We start from the raw sequence: 14,893 nt of genomic DNA, 5'->3' as shown, positions 1-14,893 counted from the left end.
TTGCTGCCGAACGTTTTCTACATACAAAAGTCTTATAGATGTTTTTCCTGCCTTTGGGCAGCCATTGTTTCCTATTCATTTCAGTACACTATAAAAAACAAAATGTAGAGACTTGAAACATGCTTGAGCAAGTTAATCCATCACAGTTATACACATTGTTGAGTTACCTTTTTGTTGCATGGCACTGCAGCTGAAGTTTATGGTGTGTTCATGCTCTGGTGAGAGGCTCTGAAAAATACAGGTTTATATCTGGTGATTTTTGAACAATAACCTTAATGCAATAACATCCGGAAAATATGAGTGTGACTGACAAAATGCCCTATGTTTACAAAATCAAATAATTTTGTGTCAGGGGATAAAAATAAAAAACAGTAACATCTGTGAATACACTTAGAATAATTCATACAATCTGCTGACAGAAAAGTCAACCAACAATTTTAACAATGTACAGTACATAGTGAGGTGTGTCAGAAATGTCCTCGTCAGTGTTGTTTTCAGTTGTGGCTTCGGCTGAACATTAACATTAAAGCAAATAAGCTCGAAATCTTTAAGTCTCTTAATTTCTTTGCTTCATTCACACAAAGTGAAGGATGGCGTGTGGGGATGTTTCTTACAACCCATCATTTGTCTTTACCGATGGCAACCCACACTTATATGTCCAAGCAAAAATATTGTACAGTATTACTGAGTCCTTTAAACCCACCTGCTGAAAATGAGGAAAGGGAAAATCCCCCCAAAATAAAAACCAGTAGATGGGTCTCTTCTCAGTCTGGTAGAAATCCAGGTACATACATTGTCCAGGAAGTCTACCTGAATGCCTGGAGCTCTGGGTCCTACCCTGCTCTCACACTGCCCTGAGCACAAACGCAGCACCTCAGGGTGGTTGAAGTAAGAGGAAGGGAGCAGCTGTACTGTAGGTGCTGGTTTGATTTAGAGAACGAAGCATGTGCCTCTGCAGTTGTGTCATTGTGGCTTGCACACAGATGCATCTTACAATTTGGGAGAACAATAAGCCTGCCAGCTGTGAAAATACAGGTATTTGGAAATGTGGAAAACAAAAAAGGACACTCAAGGTGCGGCCATATCAGCACTAATGTTTATGAATATTTAAGCCTGTGTAACTGATAAAATGCAATGACAAATCCTGCAAGGGCAAGAACACAGTATAACCGTTATATACGGTGCACATGGTGTATGCTATTAACCTTAAACTTCTATGCATGTAGTAGCAACTCATACATGAAAATCTGCACATAATGTAATAACTGTGCATGATGTAAAGGAAACACTGTTTCTGGAAAGAGCTGCTGAACTGAAGTGTAATTTTGAGTCTCTGTTGGCACCATAAACTAAATTCAGATATCTCAACACCTGGGCAAAAAAAAACCCAAAAAACTGTCTACATCTGCCAAGATATCACAAAAGATAAGTGTAATTTAGGTGAAGCGAGCCTGTAAGATCTCATTGACAGATCTACAAATTTGACTGGAACATGAGAATGATCAAATGTTGTTGTATTTTTTGAACTAGGCAACACTTCATGGTGGTGTATGGGTGAGTAAAGAGGGTCGGATTTGTTTGAAGAGCCTGGCCTGGCCTCTCAGCTGTGCATGTAGGTCCTGCAGGGGGAGTCCGGATGGAAGTCGTACTTGCTCAGGCTGGGAGGGTAGTAGGTGGTGGTGAACATATTGCTGGATGGCAGCGGGGAGGGGAAGTGGTTGCATGTCTCGTCGTTCACATGGAGATTGTTCTTGTTTAGCGTCTGTAGTGTGGAGACATAAAGAAAGAATTTGTCCTAAAGGCACAGTATTTGTAAAGGCACAAAAAACAAATCACTTTTTCAAAACGTAATAAAGGTGGCAGTACTTAGGTATTATTAGGCGTATAGGTATATATAATGACACAATTGAACCAGCCCACCTTAAACTCCATGGGGATGTACTTCTCATTCTTTGGCGTGGCGTTGCCCTGCTTGTTGTAGGTGAGGTGGTTGGGTGTGCTGGGGTGGATAACTGCTGATTCTGCTGATGGTCGGTTAAGTTGATGGCAGTAGGTGTAGGCCAGTGCTGACAGTAACGCTGCTGCAAAGAAACTGGCTGAGCCCACGGCTACTAACTGGAACAAAGTAAAGGCTGAGAACAGAGGGGTTGGAGGGGGAAAAGGCAAAGAGAGAGGATGAGACAAATGCCAATTCTCCCTTAAGATTTGTATACTTCTTTATACTTCTTGTGTACAGTGGAGGTGGAAGTTGTGCGCCGATGGTACTTTCAGGAAGTGGGTAAACATTGCAATTCATCCTCTGGGGACCATGAATATCCAGAGCAAATTTCTTTGTAGTCTGGCTTGTAGTTTTCAGAGGTGTCAAATCGAGGGAAAATGTTTCCTGACTTTTATTAGGAACCTAGGACATTAATTGATTTCTTGATTGATTGATGATTAAATGATGTCTTGCCTTGGACTATAATATATGAAGGACAGACTGTCATTGGCCCTAATGCCAGTGGGGCAGGAACGGAGGAACATCCATCATACTGGGACTTGATGTCACGATCTGGCTTCTATCTAACTTCATCAGAAGACAAATACCAACCCCACACTTTTGCCAAATCCCATGTCACACTGGGAAAAAGCCACAAACAAAAGTAATTGTGTTACTAACGGTGTGATACACATCAGTAAAAGAAGAGAGCCAATAACTATGTAATTTCCCAACAATAACTGCTACATTTTCAAAGACTGCAATTTAACCAAAGTGATATTGATTTACTGTGGATGCAACAGGAGAGTGAAGGCATAAAACCAATAAAATGTGGGAAATTGAGGAGGAGGTTTGTGTGAGCTGGGAACAAAGGATAGTAATTTTGGGAGACAGAATAGAAAGACATCTCTTGTTTCACTCACTTCCACAGCTCTGGTCCTCCTGTCCAGGTAAAATAACTGGAGGGAGTCAGACGGACAGAAATGAAAATGGAGAGACAGAAGAAAGAAAAAAAAACATCAATGCAGTGAAGTGAAATCACGACGGCTCCAAGAGATCAAACAACAAAAATGACAAGGAGTAGTTAATTTGTCTCAAAGGCTTCACTGTTCTCGAGGTAGGCAGAATGCTGACATCTACATTAATTCATCTTTTTAATTTCTACACAGAGTGAACAAGTCAGCATTTACTGTGTCTGATTAAACTTTTGAATAACACAAACTGGATTTTTCCAGCTTATATCAGCAACAATCAACAGCAAATGTATGCATACTGTATGCATCAAATTTGTTCCAGCAATTTATTAACAAAAGCATGTGCTTACCTGGAACCTCGTGGGGCTGGCAAGGCCTGGACTGGGTGACGTTACCCTGGCAGAGACTGGCTTCAGCCTCCCGGTCTTCAACACAGCGACGAGTGCGATGCTGCAGACCCTCGTCATCACAGTCCCCCCAATCTGTCCATTCACCCCAATCTGATGAAGAGTGGACAGAAATAATACAAGTTTGAGATTGAAACAATACAAGGGCACAAGAACAATTAGTTTACAGTTGTGAAGAAAAAAAACCTATTGATTACATTGTGTTATCTGCCATTGCTTTTGGCCGAGTTAGAAAAGTTTGCATGTTGTTAAATGTAACATGCCGTAAACGCTGATGTTTTGGGATCTGCTTCTACGTCCTTATGTTCTCGTTTAATTTCCTGTGGTATAGATGCAGCATCAGCAAATACCAAACAATATTAAATATATTATATTCAAAAGATATTCAAAAGAAAGCCCCCCAAATAAAAAAAGGCATTTAACTAGAATGCCATTTTTATTGTAACCATGTCCACTGTCTAGGAAAGCACTCAGGAACTGCAGTAGGTGGTTTTTCAAACTTCCATAAAAGTGGTTCATGAAATATCTTGAAATGAACACTGAGATTTAGTAGTCACTAGAAGTCCATATACTGTATCTCCTGTGGAACTGAGTGACCACAGAAACTGTGCTGAAATTCACCAAGTGTGCAGGTTGAGAAATGTTGCTGTCAATGTTGCAATGGTCATCATCATCAAGAGCCAGTCACAGTTCAGTGTGCGTGTGCGCCTACTGGGGTTCCTTTGTTTATTGAACAAAAGCTTAAAATAGATGAGAAGTTGGTAACACCAATTTGCTTTCCATGTCTCTACTTTGTTTTTTTGAAAGACAAAAGGAATAAAAGGCACATGCCAATGGTAGAATTTGAGGCTACAGATTTTTTTTCTGACTTTCATCCAATGCATGCTGGGATAGGTTCCAACAACCTCAACCCAAATATTGATTCACCACTTGCTGTGTAGGAGAGATTACATATCAGTGTCCAGACAAACAGCATTATTTAACCGAGGGAGACAGGGTGAATCTAGGGAGTGTATTTACGGTGTAACAATTATGATAAATGACAATTAACTTGCATAGCACTTTTGGAAACAAAGTACAAATCAAAACAGCAGAAAATGAAAAAAAGAAATGGCAATTAAAATAACCAGTATACAAAATCATGATTCATGTTGTCCACATCAATAGTAATAGAAGAAGAAGAAGAAGAAGAAGAAGAAGAAGAAGAAGAAAAAGAAGAAGATCTATGTTAAAGGTGCCCTGCCACACAAAACTGTTTTTACTTGCATTTTTTGAAATATGTTAGGTCCATATGTGTTTGTCTTATGTGGTGAATGTGAAAATGAGCTGCTACCTCCTCTGTCAGCTCTAGCCACTGAAAAGAAATAAGCGGAGGAATCAGGCCAATAACAAAAGCTGGTCGGTCTGACATCATGTTGCCTGAGCTCATTATCTATTCATGAGCTCGCCCAGTTGCACTGGGTAAAGGATGCTGATAGCTAGGCTCTCATTGGCTAGCTGTTAGCCAATCAGAGTCAAGCAGCTTAGCTCGTTGAATATTAATGAGAACTGGCACAAATCGAGCTGAGTCTTCCTGCAGGCTTTCTATACCACGCTAGAATGGCTTGAAACAAGGTAACCAAGGCATTTTTTCCACAAAAATGTTACAGAGTCCATGGTAGAACTTAAGACATTACCACAAAGTAATTAAATACGTGTGGCAGGGCGCCTTTAACAGCCATACGCAAATTTACCTTCACAGGCATGTGTATTACAGAGTGCCTCTTCAGTGTGCAGGCCTATACAGATGTCTCCTCCACTGGCAGGGGGTGGGTTGCTGCATGTCCGAGTCCGCTGGTAGTGTCCGCCCCCACAGCTGGCCGAGCACTGGGACCAGGAGGACCAGCAAGACCAGGCTCCACTCACTGAAAGACGCACACATAATAAACTTTATTTATGCAATGTATTCTGCTATTGCGACTACACTGACAGCCAGAAGCTCCCTTTTACCTGGGCACGGTTGAGTGTTGCAATCCTGATACTCCACCGGGGATCCTACGCAGGCGTTGGGGTTCGTCCTACCCTCTGCTGTTGAGCAGCTACGTTTCCGGGTTCGGAAGCCTCTGGAACACTGCTGAGAACAGCTGGACCATGTTTCCCACGAATCCCAGCGCACACCTTGGGGCTGGGACAGAGTTCGCCCACTAGTCTTCACCAAGTCTTCAACCAGAGCTGGAAATACACAGAAAACACTTTTTTATCTATATATCTATATATATATATTTTTATTTTGTTAGATAGTGATAGTATAGAAAGGAAAGGGAAGAAAGAGAAGGGATGACACGCAGCAAATAATATAATCCAAATGCTTTTTAAATGCACCATAAATAGTGATTTTTTTTAAATCCTTTTGACATGATAAGCAATGCACTGGAGTAGTAAGAAGGAGGAAAGAAAGACTAAAACAACATTCATTAAAAAAAAAAAAAAAAACTTTCACTCAAACAATTGAGTGGAAGTTGATCCCAACATCTTTTGAGCCACCCTGCTGAATGAGTGAATTGTTCAGAAAATCTAAACTTTTAAATTTTCAATCAGTTCAAACATGAACCGAAACATTTTATCTTTTTATTGCCAAACTCAGCAGACAGACAGCCTGTTATGAAACATTAATTAGTGTGGTGTAATCTGGGCCATGATGAAACATGAACTAGTTTTCCGTTACACCCGCCACACACACATAGGCATCCACAATCAGAAATGATTTACATATGAATGGGGAGTACTTCCTGAGGCTTTCATAGGGGACAGCAGAAATATTTTAGGACAAGAGCAGCGACCAAACCTGAGATAAAACAATAAGACATTTCCACCTTGTCAGCTTTAGCTATTTTGGAGTAAATAACTAAACTGACACAATTTTATATCTTTTATAGGATTCCATGAAAGGAAAGAAAGGAAGAGCCATGGACGTGCTTCCCCATGATGATTCAGTGATGTTGTCAATCTGCTGATTGGTGTCTGCATACAGTTTGGCCACATCCTGCTTTTGATGAGACCAGCTGTGTTTATTGGGGCAAACTGGGAGCTCCGCCACCAGCAGCACTCTTTAAAGTCCAATCAGATGCAGTTCTATTCAGCAGGTTTTACAGATACAGTATACTGTATTAGAATGATTTGTAGAGTTAGACCAGGCTTCATTTTTTCAGACTGGTATATTCCAAATATAAAGACTAATTTAAACCTAACATTTGCCATTTTATCCCCAGGTTAAGGTGGCATCTGGCTATGCAGTCTAGCAGGTAATGACCACACCAGCTGTGTTTCCATGAATGTTCCAAGAACACCTGCTGGCAACTGACAAAAAAGAGGGAAACATGGCCACATTTGTGATTTGTGAATAAAACTGCAGAGCAAGAAATGAGAGGGTGAATATTGTTGAGCTGATGTTTCCATTACATGTCCTCTGTTCATTCCCAGTACTCACAGTCAGTCTGGCAGGCTCCAGACCCGTCATTGGGACAGAACCGGGTCTCCATCTTCTTCTTGCCCAGCTGGAGCTGCTGGGGGTCGGGGAGAAGCGCCCGGCAGGTGTACCTGAATCTCTGCTCTTGCCTTGACCCATCTTGACTAACGTTGAATGGCAACCAGGGGGTCCAGGGGGTGTTGCGCCGCACTTCAGGGCAGGCCTCCAGATTACAGGCCTTATACTCCTGGAAAACAGGATGGAGGAAGCTTATCACCATTAATGTAATAATAATAATTCATTTTATTTATATAGCACTTTTTACAACACTTAAAGACACGAAAAAGAAAGAAAAAAAAAATCATACATTAAAAATCCACACACAATCGAACATTAAAAGCAGCTCTGAAATGGTGAGTTTTGACTTGTGATTTGAACATGGACAGACTGGTGCAGTCGCGGATGTGTTTGGGAAGAGAGTTCCAGAGGGAGGAGGCAGCTATGGAGAAGTCTCTGTCACCCCAAGTCCGGCACTTAGTCCTGAGTGGTGTAGACATGAGGTTAGCATCCCAGGAGCGGAGGCTGCGGGAAGGAGTGTGGTGCTGGAGCAGGTCGATGAGATAGGAGGGGACCTGGTTATGTAGGGCTTTGTGAGTGAGCAGAAGGACTTTAAACTGTATCCGTTGTGGGATAGGAGGCCAGTTGAGGTTCTGGAGGAGAGGAGTGATGTTGTCACAGGAGTGTGAATGGGTGAGCAGAAGAGCAGCAGAGTTCTGATTGTACTTTGGATGATGTACCGCAAGGACTGCTATTGCAGTAGTCAATTGTGGATGTGATGAAGGCAATGATCAAGGTTTAGGCAGCAGAGAAGGAGAGTGATGGGTGGAGACGAGCTATGTTCTTTAGGTGGATGTGTGGAGTAACCGATGGTGGGGCAGACATTGTGAGTGGTTTTGGTACCGATGATGATCATGTCTGATTTGTCACAGTTAAGTTTCAGGAAGTTGGTTTGCATCCATGATTTAATTTCACTGAGTAGATGAAATCTAGCTACTTCTGTCTGTTCTACTACAGGTTTTATATATACAGTCAGGTCCATAAATATTGGGACATCGACACAATTCTAATCTTTTCGGCTCTATACACCACCACAATGGAGTTGAAATGAAACGAACAAGATGTGCTTTAACTACAGACTTTCAGCTTTAATTTGAGGGTATTTACATCCAAATCAGGTGAACGGTGTAGGAATTACAACAGTTTGTATATGTGCCTCCAACTTTTTAAGGGACCAAAAGTAATGGGACAGATTAACAATCATAAATCAAACTTTCACTTTTTAATACTTGGTTGCAAATCCTTTGCATTCAATTCCAGCCTGAAGTCTGGAACGCATAGACATCACCAGACGCTGGCTTTCATCCCTGTGATGCTCTGCCAGGCCTCTACTGCAACTGTCTTCAGTTCCTGCTTGTTCTTGGGGCATTTTCCCTTCAGTTTTGTCTTCAGCAAGTGAAATGCATGCTCAATCGGATTCATGTCAGGTGATTGACTTGGCCATTGCATAACATTCCACTTCTTTCCCTTAAAAAGACTCTTTGGTTGCTTTCACAGTATGCTTCGGGTCATTGTCCATCTGCACTGTGAAGCGCCGTCCAATAAGTTCTGAAGCATTTGGTTGAATATGAGCAGATAATATTGCCCGAAACACTTCAGAATTCAACCTGCTGCTTTTTGTCAGCAGTCGCATCATCAATAAATACAAGAGAACCAGTTCCATTGGCAGCCATACATGCCCACGCCATGACACTACCACCACCATACTTCACTGATGAGGTGGTATGCTTTGGATCATGAGCAGTTCCTTTCCTTCTCCATACTCTTCTCTTCCCATCACTCTGGTGCAAGTTGATCTTTGTCTCATCTGTCCATAGGATGTTGTTCCAGAAATGTGAAGGCTTTTTTTAGATGTTGTTTGGCAAACTCTAATCTGGCCTTCCTGTTTATTTGAGGCTCACCAATGGTTTACATCTTGTAGTGAACCCTCTGTATTCACTCTGGTGAAGTCTTCTCTGATTGTTGACTTTGACACACATACACCTACCTCCTGGAGAGTGTTCTTGATCTGGCCAACTGTTGTGAAAGGGTGTTTTCTTCACCAGGAAAGTATTCTTCGGTCATCCACCACAGTTGTTTTCCGTGGTCTTCCGGGTCTTTTTGGTGTTGCTGAGCTCACCGGTGCGTTCTTTCTTTTTAAGAATGTTCCAAACAGTTGATTTGGCCACACCTAATGTTTTTTGCTATCTCTCTGATGGGTTTGTTTAGATTTTTAGCCTAATGATGGCTTGCTTCACTGATAGTGACAGCTCTTTGGATCTCATATTGAGAGTTGACAGCAACAGATTCCAAATGAAAATAGCACACTTGAAATCAACTCTGGACCTTTTATCTGCTACTTGTAAATGGGATAATGAGGGAATAACACACACCTGGCCATGGAACAGCTGAGCAGCCAGTTGTCCCATTACTTTTGGTCCCTTAAAAAGTGGGAGGCACATATACAAACTGTTGTAATTCCTACACCGCTCACCTGATTTGGATGTAAATACCCTCAAATTAAAGATGAAAGTCTGCAGTTAAAGCACATCTTGTTCGTTTCATTTCAACTCCATTGTGGTGGTGTATAGAGCCAAAAAGATTAGAATTGTGTCGATGTCCCAATATTTATGGACCTGACTGTATATATATATATATATATATATATATATATATATATATATATATATATATATATATATATATATATATACACACACACACACACACACACACAGGAGGATCCCACTGTTTCAGTAATTCATTATAAACAACTTTCAGAGACACACTGCTGCTAAAAACACAAATATTTCAGTTATTTTTGGAGGGACTTTACTATGCTGCTAATTAACGTGTTTGATGGGACTACTTAAACTCTTCTGGTGGCTGTGAAGAGGCATGAAAGGCTTCACCTCGCTGCAGACACACAATGACTTCTTCTGGATTGGGTTCCAAGAAACACATTTGGCATTGTTCATGGGCGGAAAGCCAGTGAGGGATCCTGTTCTTTTTGCAGCACTAGAAACTACTACTTGTTGATCAGGCCTCCTGTGAGGAAGGAGATGGATTATTGAAATGGACAATGTAAACCTCTATGTGTGTTAGCCCCTCTCTGTGAAGCTTCTTACCAGCAGGTAAAAAGAAGCAGCTGCGCCACAGGCCAACAAATGGCACAAAGACTTGGTCATAAAAATTAGGAAGAGAAAACAGTCAGAAAGAAGAAAAAAAACATAAGCTTCTAACATATAGCTGGTTACAATTTACTGAGCACAATCATGCTCTCAAGGGGATTAATCTTTGATTTTAATAACCCAATAATCCGTGCTCTAGCAAGAAAAGCCTTAAGCATCTATTATTCCAAATATAACTTAAATAATGTATTATCTGCAGAAAAACATGACTGTGTGTGTGAAATAAAAGTGACTAAATTATTTTATCCTGTTATGACTTTTTGGAGTCTGTAAGATTTTGTGGTCAATCAGAAACAACAGGGAATATTTAACCACAGTCATCTTACAGAATATACTGAAATATTTACTGTATATACACTGTAAACCATAAACCATATCAGTGCAGGTTTAGTAGAATGAGATTAAGCCAAAAAGAAGAGATGCATGTAGCACAGTTTGATGTTCTTGGCCAGACAAGCAAATACCAAACATTTTGGGGTGAAATATTTAATTAATATAGAATCCAACACTAGAACGTTTACTTTTGTAAATTACTTTTTAGCGTGGTTCTAAACACCTTAACCTAATTTCTTGAATAATCAAGCACTACATACCATAGAACATCCAGGACAGCTATTGCCATTCTCACAGGATCTGGTCCTGGAGTGGACCCCCCCTCCACATTCAGCACTGCAGTGTGCCCAGGGGCCCCACGCTGTCCACAACACAGGCAGGGGACAGGGCTTTTTCTCATTGCACAGCCTGGAAATACAGAGACACTAAAGTCATTCCGATCCAAAGTGATAATATGTATGTTCCTATCATAGATGACAACATTTCTACCTCTTGGTGCAGAAACTGAAGCAAACGTATTCTTTCTCACCTCTCCTCTCGACCCTGGCCAACACAGATTCGACCACCGTGGCGAGGCGAGGGATTGTTGCAGGATCGCTGCCTCACTTCAAATCCAATACCACAACTGCTGCTGCACTGGCCCCATGAAGACCAGGGAGTCCAGCCGCCATTCCTGAGGAACAGAATCAGGAATTCATTTGTGATTCATGCCACACAAAAAAACAACTCAAGATTAAGAGCCACATTATTTAACAATTAACTCATTCACATCACAGGCTACGCAACGAGCTTCACTGTCTTTCCATCTTGTCCACCTTTTAAGCACTTAATAAGTCCATTATGAGCTGATGAGGAGTACGGTTGTATTGATTTAACTATTTAACTATCAGATGTATTAGGCTAGCTTTGCCCTGTTATGAAGTCAGCAGTTGAGTCTGATCTGTAAAGTAATGAAGATTACTCGTTGTTAGAATATCTGCATAAAGAGACTGTACCTGGAACAGTTTGCCACCTGGATAGTTGCGCCTTTACATTCAACCCCACCACATTGGGCTAAAGGTCCGTCACAAGAGCGGGACCTACACACACAGCTGCTGATGGAGCCCTCGCCGTCATCGTGGTTACAAGGTTGCCATGGCGCCCAAGGACCAAAACCGCCATCCTGTGTCAGGTTCCTCACCTTCAGAGAGGATTTAAGGGGATTAAAGTCCACGCCATATGCATGTGAATAAGTCACATTTGCAAAATGCACCAAATTGGTCTAAACCTACAGCTTAATGTGCTGTAATTGTTAAATATTACCATAATATATTTACCTAATATACAGCTTTGCACAAATGATAATGAATTTAATGTGAAATCCATTATAGATTCTAAGACTGCTGACAATAAAGTGTTTTACCATTGTCAATAACCTCATGGAAATCAAAGAGGAAGGAATGCTTTTTAGACACTTCTCATTAACTCTTAATGAAAATGCAAAGCATTTTAAATATATACAGTAAAGACCAATACACCAGACTGTGTGTGTGTGTGTGTGTGTGTGTGTGTGTGTGTGTGTGTGTGTGTGTGTGTGTGTGTGTGTGTGTGTGTGTGTGTGTGTGTGTGTCTCTTACTGGGCACTCAGTAATGTTTTGAGTCCACTGGTTCATGTTGGAGCTCTCCTCGATGGTGGTGCAGCGCTTCTGTTTGTGATCCCAGCCGCAGTAAGGGTCCCGAGCTTCCATGCAATGACTAATATGAGTGCAGACAACTAGTCAATAATTGTTTCAGTTGCAAAATTATCAAGTTTCTCTGCAATACAGTCTTGTTTGCTAAATGAACTCTAGTAGTCTGCACATTTCCACAGTGTACAGTCAGCAGGATGTTTTAAGATAATAATTGTTTTCTCTGTATTAAAGGACTTGTATTGTGTTTCAAGTAGGAGAGCTGCTGGAGGGACTGATACTGAGACATCATACAATATTTTGTAAGGTTGTCAACATATTCTGGTTACGTCAACAAAGTCATTAAATACCTGCTTATGTAATGTCTGCTCTAAATCCTGCCAAAATTATGGACTGACAGTTCAAAAGCAGTTTTTTTTACAAGGAAAGTAAACTGGGCTCTTAACATAATCATCTTTGTCAGCGTTTATCGCAGGCCTTTCAGACTTGGCCACCCACACGCATTTGTCTCTTTAATGGCACGAAGTTCATCAATCTTTTTAAGTATTTCAACTTGAGTTAGTACATTTACACACTCACCACCACCAGTAGCAGCAACGAACCCACAAAGTGAGCCGGCTCCCAGATTTAAACAACTTTTACTAAATGATCCACTGCAGACACTGGATTTGCATTTGCTTTATACTTTAAATATTTTGATTAAATCATATCTATGTTGTTATATCTGCCATTTTTTGTTAATCCTATGTCACTAGTTTCCTTCTATTCTGATCAATTATCAAATGAGACTAAAAGTCTATAAATCGGCTTCTCATTATCTGAAAGCAACTTATTTTTCAGAAAGACACTCTGAAAGCTGACATCATATTTGATGAGGCACTTTTGATTGTCTATTGGATCATACCGTTCAGTTGGATGGCTGGAGCAGCGTTCCAATGGGATCTTCACCAGCCTGTCATCAAGCCCAACAATCAAAGATCTGTCACTGTGGAGGATTTGGAGGCTCTTGATTGGTCCGATATGCCCTTGAGGGAGGAGCCTGAGCTCCTCCAGGTAGCAGCCTTGAAGGCTTTTATTGGTTGTGGAGAGAGCCTTTAGGATGGTGCCGTATTCTGATTGGACAAGATGAACAAGGAGAGAGGTTCTGGGATGAAAATGATCTACAGCACTAACATTTTTTTGTTGTTGCCCCAGCTCTCTGCCCTCTCGCTCACCGGTGCCGATGTACATGACATGGTAGAGGGTGTCTCGGCCCTGCACGATGTCCACCACCAGCTTGGAGAAGCGCAGGTTGTCCTGGGTGAGCAGAGGGTTGATGGTGATCGGCTGGACCACATCATTCATGAGGAAGAGTCGCTGGGCATCCTGGAGGCTGCGCTCTGTCAGGTTCCCACCGGGGCCTCCCTCCTCCAGTGTGCCACACTGAGGGATTAGTGTCGCGTGTTAAGAACGTAAGTTGGTGGATGATGTTTCTGAGTCTGCAGCAGATGTCTTTTCTTATCAACAAAACACTCAGATGCTAATTTTAGTATGTCTTCAACCTGAGGGCACGAGCTAGAAACAGACCTGTGTAATGGTTATTTGAATTGTCAAAAGCTGGTGTAACTGAGAACATTAATGGTTACATTTGAATAAGGTGTGTCAGTATGAGGTCCTTTGTTTTGCAACAGAGCCTTCATGAATGTTTATAGTTTCAGGTCCTTTTCTGTTTTTTACTGAAAGACAAAGTTTTTTCCATGAGAAATATCAATATGAGCTGCAGAAGGCCATTACTGACAGCACAAATATATGTTAAATAAATGCAAATTTAGAAATTTAAAAATAACAAAACTATTACATATGAAATGCAGAGATTACATAAACTGAAATGTCACTACAAGGTCCCTGCAGCTCGATTTGGGTCGCATTTTGTATGTGTTGGGAAACTTGCCAAGCACTTATTGTTGGAATTATATTTGAGGGAGCTGAGGGAGAATTTTCTTTGTGCTATACTGCAATAAGCTATCTTTATCCTCAGCACACCAAGATGAAATGAGTACCAGTCTTGAAGGGAAGGCTGGAAAATTATGAAAGGACAAAACTTTCTGTTTTTCACATTTTTTAACACTATGTTGTCACATAAAAAGAACATCTATGTCCATCCAGTTTGTTTAAATATGTGAGTTACCTGAAAATTGGGTATGGGGTTTGGGGTGGAGAGCCAGGCAGTGCGGGGGTTCTCCTGGTAGCGAAAGGGTCCATTGAAGGCCTGGGTGATGGAGCTCAGATTGAAGGCACAGACAGCAGAAGCTGATATACTGTTCCTAAAAAAGGGGAGGATGTGATCACTATCAGATCTCAGGAAGTCAGTGAGAAAGAAAGCAAGATTGAAAGAAAGAGAATGGCTTATAATCTCAGTTATCAATAAGGTATAACAAAGATGGAGATAAAATACACGTTGACATACAAAACATAAAAAACAACCTGAGTGCAATTGCGACTTACTTGTACTTTACTTGAGTATTTTATCTTTTGCTCCATACTTCCACTCCACAACATCTCAGAGGGAAACACTGTACTAATTACTGTACTTTCTACATAAAAAAACACATGATCAACTTATAAATATATGATGATATATGACGCCTTGTTAAAGAATAAACTACATAACAGTAGGCTGTATAAAGCAGTTATAATTAGCTCAATCTCAATCAGCTAAAACATTAAAATGCTGCTTACACATGAATGCATCATTCATTCTAGTTCAGTTAGATAACATATAATAACTAAACATTTTGAAATGGGCCACTCTGTATACCAAGT

General features: G+C 41.0%; 1 protein-coding gene across 1 annotated transcript in view; it reads right to left on the bottom strand.

The window, feature by feature from the left end:
* Positions 1-1,051: 1,051 nt before the first annotated feature.
* LOC144512973 (semaphorin-5B-like) overlaps positions 1,052-14,893 on the bottom strand; it is a 34,732-nt gene continuing 20,890 nt past the window's right edge. Inside the window, exons 11-24 of the mRNA XM_078244000.1 lie at positions 14,259-14,394; positions 13,306-13,513; positions 12,996-13,203; positions 12,041-12,158; positions 11,420-11,604; positions 10,954-11,097; positions 10,685-10,832; positions 6,826-7,051; positions 5,349-5,570; positions 5,093-5,263; positions 3,303-3,452; positions 2,902-2,937; positions 1,921-2,132; positions 1,052-1,762 (exon numbers count right to left, since the gene is read on the bottom strand). Coding sequence (XP_078100126.1) covers positions 1,601-1,762; positions 1,921-2,132; positions 2,902-2,937; positions 3,303-3,452; positions 5,093-5,263; positions 5,349-5,570; positions 6,826-7,051; positions 10,685-10,832; positions 10,954-11,097; positions 11,420-11,604; positions 12,041-12,158; positions 12,996-13,203; positions 13,306-13,513; positions 14,259-14,394 — 2,326 coding nt within the window. The 3' untranslated portion in view covers positions 1,052-1,600. The remainder of the gene's footprint in view (positions 1,763-1,920; positions 2,133-2,901; positions 2,938-3,302; positions 3,453-5,092; positions 5,264-5,348; positions 5,571-6,825; positions 7,052-10,684; positions 10,833-10,953; positions 11,098-11,419; positions 11,605-12,040; positions 12,159-12,995; positions 13,204-13,305; positions 13,514-14,258; positions 14,395-14,893) is intronic.

This window comes from Sander vitreus, chromosome 24 (genome assembly GCF_031162955.1).
Source record: "Sander vitreus isolate 19-12246 chromosome 24, sanVit1, whole genome shotgun sequence".
Lineage (NCBI taxonomy): Eukaryota > Metazoa > Chordata > Actinopteri > Perciformes > Percidae > Sander > Sander vitreus.
This window is presented reverse-complemented; position numbering and strand designations above follow the sequence as displayed.